This window comes from Triplophysa rosa, linkage group LG7 (genome assembly GCF_024868665.1).
Source record: "Triplophysa rosa linkage group LG7, Trosa_1v2, whole genome shotgun sequence".
In the NCBI taxonomy this organism is placed as follows: Eukaryota; Metazoa; Chordata; class Actinopteri; order Cypriniformes; family Nemacheilidae; genus Triplophysa; species Triplophysa rosa.
In genome coordinates, this window is record NC_079896.1 from 4,898,410 (window position 1) to 4,909,408 (window position 10,999).

Genomic DNA, 10,999 nt, shown 5'->3' on the forward strand with positions numbered 1-10,999 from the left:
CATTCGGAAATTTACACCCACGCGGCAAGACCCTGCTGTGTCTTTCTCTGACACTTTAAAATGCTCCACACACACACACTGCCAAAATGTTTGCGGCATTAATAAAGCGAACGCGCGTCTCTGTCTGTCTCTCTTTCTCTCTGCGCTGGTTGCTGCTTTATCGTATCACAATCACAAGTAATAATTTTTTGCTATTTTTGGCCGAACATGTGCGGTTGCCGAACATTTGGTGCATCCCTATCCTATATTATAAGTATAGCATTAATATCAATTATCATGGTTTTTAATATTATAGTTACTGTCAATATTGGTATATTTTGACCAGTCAACACCAGTAGAATATAACGGTAGCATACAAGACGCATCAAAAAACAGCTAAACAAACAGCTAAGCAAATCTTGGCATTATTTTCCTGTATGTAAATGTGACAGTGTTGAATGAATGAATTAAAGACCTCTACAGCATTGCAGTGATTCAGTCTTTTATAAACCACAATGGAAACACTTGAATTTAATGGTATTCATGGTTTAATATAGAGGCTGTAAGTGAAACCGCATTGATCTTCCTGTTTTTGCCAACAGGAAGCTAATGCACAACAGCGCTCGCAGTTCTGCTGCACGCCAGCAGCACGTGTTCGTCATCTGCGTACGAAAATGGAACCTTTAAAGTGGATCTCCTCCACGGCACAAAAACAAATGCAAGTTGTGCCTCCATTTCAGACAAATCTAAAATGATCAAGGCTCTCATACTGCACACAAGTACTTCCGTTTGTCTCTCCTCTCCTACACTCGGGTTTTCTCTCAATTTGCCACAAGATGAAATATTTCCACCACAAGTATTTGTTCTTGCTCTGCAGTTGCACAAAAGAGGTTTTGTTTCCATCGTAGGTTTGTACTCGCACGCACATCAAGCACAAATACACATGTGTATTTACCACTAGCTGTCAATCAATGTGCTGACATAAGTAAGTGTCAGGTAAATAGAAGTGACAGCAACCCACTTCTACACAAAAACGAATGCTACATATAATATTGTAATCGTCAAAATATCCCCCAAAAAATAAAATGTTATTCAGCCTAAAGAGATCATTTGGATTTGTATCAGACATCCAAGATCAGGACTGATTTCCCAGCAGGGCATTAATGGAAAATAGTGAGGACGGCTTTAGCCAATAAGTTCAGCGAGAAATGCCACGTAGAATGCTTGGCTCTGAATTTTTCCCTCAGGAACTTGCTGTCACTCACCCATCTCTCTCTCTCTCTCTCTCTCATAGACAGATTAAAGAGTGTTTCTGTCTTTATGGAGTAGCTACCGGCCACATGTGCTGAACAGCTGCCCCCATAAACACCAGATTCAGCTGCTTCTCATTGGCTAATTCTTTTCATTAAAGCACCTGACATCATCTCCTCTGGTGGAGAGAAAATAACAGGTCTGCAGCTATTGAGATTTCAACAAAACACAACCTAAGATAAGAGCCACATAAAGGTAATGCAAAAACCGGGTTGAAAATCAAGGAGTGAAAATGATGTGCTGAGTGTGAATACCTGCGGCGGCGTGTGATGTCATGTGAAAGACGAAGAATCCTAGAAAGTAAAATCTTGAACACCAAACATTCTGGTGAAAATATATATCATGTACACGGAATAGCTCTTGCAGGTAAAGGCAAACCGTAAAACGTAAAAGTAACGTCATATAGATGGTTTCAGCGACACAACATATACAAACGTTATGTGGCCCAAATGTTTAGTAGACCTCTGCAAAAAAAAACTTGAGCATTTTATATTTAATTTAATACAATTACTATTCAATAAAATATTAATATGAATTAATATTAACATAAATTAAATAGACCGATACCAGAAGTTAACGTTGGGCCAGGCGCGTACATCCGATGAAAGTCTATAGAACAATAAGTACAATTACAAGTGTGAAACTCGTGTGAATGAGTGTGAATGAATTTACACATTTGTCCTCTGATAACACTACTTTTGACGGATGCGTGTCTCCATGACGACATGCACACAAGCGAACAGCCTGTGTCCTGAGAAAACCACGGCATTGGTTATGTAAGCTAAATGAGCACACACAAACACCAAAACACTCAAAATTCTGTTCACGACGAGAATTTTTGCACATATCCCCTTTAAAAGTTACTGGCCACCATATATTACTATAGCAATCTGAATTTGTATATTTTTTTTAATCTGCATTTCTGTGGGCCACCGTAATAAAAAACACAGTTTGGAGAGTCACATTCCACAAAGACATCTGTCCAAACTGAGATTTCCATCCAAGCTGCGTTTACAATATTTGCTTTTCATGTTTTTCTATGAAATGGCCATCGTTTCAGTTTGTTCCTGAAATTATCTTTCATTGCGTTCGTTTTTCAAATGCTAAATACTTGAGGCTTTAACATCTGCTCCTCAATAATCAACTCCCATTGAGATCAGACTAGATCAGATAAACATGATGTCAGTCCAATTCAGCAGCACAAGTGGAAAATTGTGTAATAAACCTTTATCTGACTTGCTAGTTTGCTTATGGCAAATCGTTTCAATAAGTTAAATACTAAACTTGTGGCTGCCAAGGCACTTAACATAAACGCATGTGTTGCTTTGATTTACATCAGTTACGGTTGCTAGGGTGTTCTGGGTGGGTGGTTACTGGTCCAGCTCATCAGAGCCAACCCACGTGTCTATGATATTCTGGTCACCAGCTATGACTCAGGTCCCTTCAAGTGTGTAACGTGTTGCATCATTCCCTGGACCAAAATCATGAGTCCAATACCACAAACAGTCTGAGACAAGTAACGCTCTTAAAGGCTTTTTCTGTGGAACACAAAAGATGATATTTTGAAAAATCTGTGGTTTTGTGTCCATACAATGGAAGTCAATGGGGGCCAGTGTTGTTTGGTTACCAGCGTTCTTCAAAATATCTTTGTGTTCTGTAGAAGAAAGAAAGTCAGACAGGTTTGGAAAGACAAGACGAAAGTAAACGAAAATGTTCATTCTTAACAATCCCTGTAAATGTAATACTTGGTGATTTAAACCCACCTAGCATCAATGCTCCAAAGTAAAAAAAATCAAATGTAGGGTTCAAAATGCCAACAAAAATACACAATCCAGCTGTGACTGTGCCCTGCTTGTTCAATGTACTTTTCCACGTTAATAATTATTTTATTCCGTCCACATCACGTGAGCTGCAGGAAATTCAAGATAAAGAACAAACCAACATCAAACACAGTTGAGATTTTAGTGAGCTGGCAAAGAAAATACATACAATCAACAGCAAAAGGCTGTATCTGTAATGGGTGGGCTGAATGAGAATGAAAATGTAATTCAATCGAAATCTTATCACAAGACCATAAACATGCACTCCTAAGCATCTGGAAAGCTGAAATTGTGCTGAAAGGTGCTGTGTGTTTTTTGGAGGATCTACTGACAGAAATGCAGTATAATATACATAACAGTCTTCAGAGGTGTATAAAGACCTTACATAATGAAGTGTTCTGTTTTTATTATCTTTGAATGAGCTATTTCTATCTACATACACCTCGGTTCCCCTTACATGGAATTCTCCATGTTGTTTCTACAGTAGCCCTGAACGGACAAACTGCTCTACAGACCGCGTTTTGTAAATATGTTATCTCCTTCAGCAAAAAAGCGATAACGTGACAACATCTTAGTCATGTGTCAGCCACTGTAGTGCTTTGAAAGGGAGTCGTGAGTCAGTAGTGAGTCGTTGTTTGCAATTCGCAACCTCACCGCTAGATGCCGCTAAATTTCATACACTGTACCTTTAAACTACAGCGCCCAAATGCGCACCAGGCTACCAACTGGCTTCACCTCACATAAAAAAATTCACATTCAGACACATTTCAACCTCTGTTTTTTCTGATAAACTGCCTCTTACTGAATCTGTTCATAGTGTACTGTTCATAGTGGACGTCCTCTCAAGGTAAAGAACGCTCAAGAGACACCAAGAAAGATGCTGATAATCACAACATTCACTACAGTGATAAATTGTAGCAATTTAATGCTCTGGTGTCTAAAGAGTCGTTGCCAGGGACTTTGATCTCCGCGGCGTTCTACAATGCCACCCGTCAAGTGGCCTAATCAGAGCCCGAGTCCAATTTACATTTCTGAACAGGCACTTCAAAAGGCCACTTCTGCAGCCCTGTGTTTAAGTCCTCCACTGGAGGGCCTCGTTCACGGTGCGAGCCGACGGGTTTCACAAACCACATTCAGACGTTCTGTCTGGCGATGAGAAGTAGAATGGAAATACAACAACACCAAACTAAATATTTCATTTCTAAAACAAACTGTAAAAAACATTTCAACTATGGTTTTGGATTATTGATGATCTAAACGGCCTCAGAGTGAAAATCGGGCATTAAAACCATTATGAAAATGAAACCAATAACAACATTTAAACAAAACACTGGTCATGTGGTGATTTTAAAAGCATGTGACTGGAAAATCACCCTCAACACCACAAAAACCCAGACTGTACACTATTATGGACGCAAAATGATCTTATGACTTATGACATGTTGCTGAAATAAACCTAATTGATTGTACGTATTTATGCAAAATCCTCAAAAATCACAGTTAATCTCAGTTTTCTTAAAATATGATTTATTCTTTTGAGATTTTAACTCCATGCAGCGTCAAAGGAACAGCAATTGTTTCTTTAAAGGGACAGTTCGCCCAAAAATAAAAATTCTGTCATCATTTACTCACCCTCTTGTCATTTCCAACCTGTATTATTTTCTTCTTCTGCAGAACACAAAAGATGATATTTGAAAAATGTTGGTAACCGAACAACGGCGGTATCCTTTCACTTCTATTGTATGGACACAAAAACAATGCAAGTCAATGTGTACCGCCGTTGTTTGGTTACCAACATTTTGTTTCCTGGTTTTCTGTTTTTCCTTCTCTCTCAAGATCACAGTGGAGATTAAAACACAGGCCGCAAGCAGTTCGGTCCATTTCAGAAGCTTTACAGGATTGCAAATGGGACTGACAATGGCTGTAAGGGAAAATTGCCAGCCCGACTAACACACAACCATCTATAATGGCAGAAACACTTGTGGCTCTCTGGTAAATGCCTGCAAGCATTTTAGCACCAACAGGCTGAGATTGATAGACGCACACCAAACGTCCCAAATGATATACACGGCAATAAGGGAACAACTGCTGTAGAACTGCCATAAACAACCAAAGAAAGCATCTCATTTGGAAGACCTCAGCAGACCTTAAAGGGATAGTTCACCCAAAAAATATTATATATAAATTTCTTTCATCACTCACCCTCGTGTCATTCCAAACCTGTGTGACTTTCTTCTTCCACAGAATAAAATTCTGTTCCACAGAATAAAAAGTCATATAGTGCCTACAGGTTTTGAATGACACGAAGATGAATAAATGATGACTCAACTTTTATTTTTGGGTGAACTCTCCTAGCACAAGCTTTTCTAAGCCTGCTCAAATTTTTCTTTTATAATTTCATCAAAAAGTAATTTCTAAGCTACTCAAATATTTTTTTTTCGCTCAGGTACTCGAGGTCACAAGGGAGGGAACAAAACAATATTAACCGATAACATCATCGCATATCTTTCACAATACAATTAAAGATGCATTGCGTAATTCTTCCCTCTCTATCGCCATCTATGTTTGAAAGATAAAACTGCAGGTTACTTTATTGCTATTTTTTGGTAGGGCTGTCAAACGATTAATCGCATCCAGAATAAAAGTTTGTGTTTACATAGTGTACATTTTAATGTTGTATATATATAAACATAATACACATACATGCATATATTTAAGAATAATATCAATTATAATATTAATAAACATATATATATAATTTCAATAAATTTATATTTATATTTCTTCAACTGAAGATTTCGTCAAGCGGCAAACAGCACCAGATTCTGACGTGTCCCATGCTGAGACTTGAAGCTCTGACATAACACTATGTGAGAATGTGAGATCTTTAAAGTTGAGCAAGACTGATGAAAGACCTCACAGATGACTTGAAATCAGAAACCTATGAAGCAGTGGCAGTCGATGGTTTTCACATGTGCGTATCACAGTCGAGTGTGTGTGTGTTGTGAAAATTCAACTGTGACAGTGACTGCGGGAGGCTGTCACCTGTTCTGAAGGGTGTCACCTTGTTAAGTCCTTTTTTGCGTTCAACTGAAGGTAAAAGGAGAAGACTATGCTCCTACAAACCTGATTTATCACCGTCTGAAAGAGTCGAGTCACTTGCCGTGCTGGACTCATGCAGATAGGAAGTGCTCTTACCCCTGCCGTGTCTTTGAGCAAAGTTATCGTCCACCAAATGATGTCATGAGACACAGTGACTCAACGTTGAAAATGTAAACAGCAAAACTGATTAAGCCTGAAGCCTAGTGCATCATAACAACAGAACCACCAGCTTTTCTGAAAGAAAAAATGAAAGATACGCTTATAGGGATCGTTCACCAAAAAATAAATATTCAGTCATTATTTATTCACCATTGTGTTGTTAAAAACCTGTATGCGACTCTGTGGAACACAAAAGATGATATTTGGAAAAAGGTTTTGTGTCCATACAATGGAAGTCAATGGGGTTTGTTTGGTTACCAACGTTTCCTTTTCTCTTCCAAGGAACACAAAGGAAGAGGAAACCCATCAAAAGCACACCGAAATTGACTTTCTATACACTCCTCTGCACACGAACCCTCTTGATACCCACTTGTCCCCTTTCTGTGGCACAATTCCATTAGTTATGTGATACAAGTGTGATATCCCCTGACCATACTGTTTAAGACAAGTGACTTCCTAGAGCCAATATTCTCTTTTTCGAGAAACTAACTCAAAAGATTGTCTTCATTTTTTTGTCCCAGTAGGTGCCGTCTTATGCAATTATCAGAGAAGCATTTCTACACCAGAGGTGAAGCGTGTTTAGGCAGAGAAAGAATTTAAAGATTCTTGGTTGAACATAAACAAAGGACGCTTCACGCTCTGCGGCATGGCCTTGACTCGTCTGTTGTTTGGGGATTCAACACTGGACGGTCCATGTTGCGGGCAGATGTCTGAAGGTAAAACAAGGCGTAAAACAGATTGCATATTTCTAGCATCAAAATAACCTGCTCAGCTGAACAAAATATTAAAAAGTATGAACGGTTTTGAATTATGAATTATTTATCAGCTGTTCACCATTAAAACGATCATGTAGTGTTTCGGGCTTTATTCCAGCAGGATTTAACATTCTACGTGTTCAGTTAGTTCTCATTTGACAGATAACATAGGACTCAACAAATAACCAGTAGAGACCCAGAGACCATTACAGGTTTCATTAAAACCAATACAATTCCCATTATAACCATTAAATCCATTTACAGAAATGTGATATACATAACCATGTCTTCAGAGGTGTATAAAGACCTTACATAATGAAGCGTTATGTTTTTATTATCTTAGAATGAGCTATTTCTATATACATACACCACGGTTCCCCTTGCATTGAATTCGCCATGTTGTTTCTACAGTAGCCCTGAACGGACAAACTGCTCTACAGAGCGCGTTTCGTAAATACGTTATCTTCTTCGTAAGGCTGGGCGATATATCGTATGATTCTTATGCTCTCAGTTTCTCAATGACTTACGGTTAAATGCTGCCACATCCGAAAGCCAGAGGGCGCTCTTGCGCAGAAACTCAGAATATGGGAAACCGAAGAAGAGCAATTAGTTTCAGGAAATGCCTGTGGTCATATTCTATCGCTGTTCTTCAAACCTTTTCAGGTATTTTCATGATAATAAAGTTGATTTATAGTAATGATGATAGACGAGTGTTGCTTTTTCAAATACAAGTTATAAACGACTCGATCTAAAATCACTACGAGATTGAGCACACGAGCCGTACTTCCAACTGATCAAACAGCCGTAGTTCACGGAAGAGCATAAATAGCCTGAATCGCGATATATATCGCCCAGCCCTACTTCTTCGGCAAAGAAGTGAAAACTTGATGACATCTTAGTTCTGTGTCAGCTGCCGTAGGGCTTCGAAAGGGAGGGGGTGGAGTGAGCTGTTGGCTGTAATTCACAACCTCACCACAAGATGCCCCAAAATGTCATACACTGGACCTTTAACTACTATTGACAAAGCTTTCTAAACAAAATTCCATACAACCACTAAAACAACTGTATTTATTCCTCAGCCGTGAAAGGTTTACCATTCTTCTTTACTAAATATGATATACATTTAAAAGCTTTATACATTAATAAACTTTAAATACTACATACTTCAAACTAGACGTCAAACTAGAAGTTCCGTGTACGCCTAGATATTTTACAAAGTGCGCAACAGAACGGAGCAGGTGCCAAATGAACTACCAAAGAGCCAAAGAACAAGAGTTATCGACGCATAACTGCACAGTATTTACAGGATATGACGCGGCAAGAGATTATTGCGGTGGTCATCTATCAATCCAGGCTTTACAGTACAAAGTCATTAGTCGAAGCTACAAAATGCTACGGTGTGCAGAATGCCTTATTTACACTGGAACAGCCATCGTCCCGTTTCTGATTAAAGACACGCAATGCCAAAGCAATACAAGTTTCATTTATTTATTCAAAGCCATTTTAGGCTCCTCGTGGTTTAGGTCGCCTGGGGAGAACGAGCGTCTAACTGAACTTGTCCAATCTTTTGATTACATCTAAAGTCTGTCCCCAATTCCTTGTTGCATTCTTCTATCTAGTCCTCTCTGTAGGGAAGTGTACTGTGGAGAACGACGCTGTCACACCTGTCCCCACGCTGTCAGTAGTATCAGAGCACTCACGCTGCTGCGCTAACAGGATATGACATCACGGCGCTTCAAGTGAACACTCTGTGCTGGCGTGTGGGTTTCACAGCATGGCACAATAAGCAAATGCATGATCTAAAGAGATGGTATACTAAGCACTTAGATAAACCCTGACACTGTGTAAACAATAAAAAAAATACATGTTGACATCATAGAAGCATAATGTTGAATAACCAGACCAGAAAACCTCTCAAGGGTTATGAAGCCTCTCTCTCAGCTCTATCTGGAAAAGTAGAAAACTCTGTTTTTGCACAAGTGGTGTGGTCAGCTGAACATTTCGTCACAAGGAAAATTCTGTCATTAATCACTAACCCACTTGTCATTTCTTCTGTAGAACCAATAGGAGAATATATGAAGAGTTATGCACCACCTACATGAGTCACAGAATGTTTATGATCAAATTTATGGTGTTTTTCTTTTTTGTCCTTTCGACATGACCATTATCAAGAGTGGAAAAAAGTGCCTTCCAAAATCTTTTGTTGGAAAATAACACAAGACAGGTTTGGGACTGGAGTGACATGAGGGCAAGAAATTAATGACAGATTTATGTGAACTATTCCTTCAAGACCAACAAAGCAGGTGTATCCAGAATATCTGTGGGACTTCCCCTCTGTATTTTCACATCAAGCATGCTTTCATTTGACATGCTGAACCTGATCAAATGTAAATGGATCGGCTACAGCCGAGCACTCAGCTTTAATGAAGTATAATTGAATGGCCAGGTCTATTGTCTGAACTTATCTAATTCTCACAGCCGGGTAACACAAGAGCAACCCTACCTGCAGACTGTTGTTTATTTCTAACCTGGTTAACCTGCAGACTCTAAACACAGAGCCTGGTTATATGCGCAATCATTTCACATAAACACAAGTTATGGCTTCAATAACTGCACTTCAAGAGGGATGGGGTTATTTAGTCGGCCCCTGTCTGGTATGGCAACACATGCACATAAGGGAGGAAAAAGCAGTATCCATGGAAACCACATCATTAAACATAACTATGCCGTTTTCCGAGGCAGATGTGCACAGAGTGGAAAAGTTACATAATGCAAAACCATGTTAGTTAGACATAAAACAGGACTAAATGGTTACCATTCTCGTATTCTATGGGTAGTTTAAAAAGTACAATTGTAGGCTAAACATGTCTAAAAAACTCCTGGGTGATTGTTTGCGATTTGTGCTGTGGTTTCGAATGAAAGCAACCAAACGCGCATCGTGGGATGCTGGCGCGTTTGCCTCCCGCGTCCATCACACCGAAGCGCACAACATACATTCATACACATACACATCGCATTCAAACGAGTCTCAAAGTCTTGCTTTTAAGACGTGTAAGGGAAATTCAAATGGAAAAATAAACGTCGGGGAGAGGTGGGCTAGTAAGTGTAAACTGAGCAAGCGACCTAGATCCGATGAAAACACACACGACACACGACTTACCGAGCAACAGCAGTTTCACCTCCCGCGCCGCCTTCTCTCCATCCTCTCGCAGGTTTTTGTCGATCATCTTTGATCTCTCGGACGCCACCTTGTCTTCCGCGCTCACCGTGCACCCCATGATCTAACCGTGCGCACTGCAAACTCGCACTTACCGAACACCGCACGAAGGATCGTGACTTTAGGCTCTGTCGGTCCCGCTCCAGCACAAAATCACAGAACTATTAAGACAACGAACGGACGTGATACACATGCGCAAAAAAGACAAAACACGATTTAAAAGGTTCGAATAAAAATCGCGGGCCTGCGACTCTCCATCAATCGCTTGTCACTCGAGTCCCAGTTGATCTGTTTGGACGCGATTAAAAGTTGCTTTTGTTTCCCACCAAATCGATAATGTTCCCGTAAGCGCCTCCGTTCAGATCAAAGAGCGGCCGCGTCTTTCATCTACAGCTCACAGTTCCTCAAATAAAATACCATTTGTCTGCATTGAGTCAGATGTCTTTGCGCGCAAGTGGTCACGAAATGTATCCAAGTGGTGCGAAACTGAGAAACGCCAAACCGTTCGTGTGTTTTCCCCGTGACTGTCTATCAAATTACAGGTTCTGCATTTCGATTTAGGCTTGGAGCAATTCAGGACGTTTAAAATCACAACTCGAACGCTCGAGCGTTTGTGAAAAGCTGAGGCGTGCAGCACCCACCCACTCACGAACAAC

The 10,999-nt window shown here is 39.9% G+C and overlaps 1 protein-coding gene across 1 annotated transcript in view; it reads right to left on the reverse strand.

Annotated features, from left to right (window-relative positions):
• gnai2b (guanine nucleotide binding protein (G protein), alpha inhibiting activity polypeptide 2b) overlaps positions 1–10,990 on the reverse strand; it is a 31,984-nt gene extending 20,994 nt beyond the window's left edge. The window contains exon 1 of the mRNA XM_057337468.1: positions 10,287–10,990. Coding sequence (XP_057193451.1) covers positions 10,287–10,404 — 118 coding nt within the window. The 5' untranslated portion in view covers positions 10,405–10,990. The remainder of the gene's footprint in view (positions 1–10,286) is intronic.
• Positions 10,991–10,999: the final 9 nt, after the last annotated feature.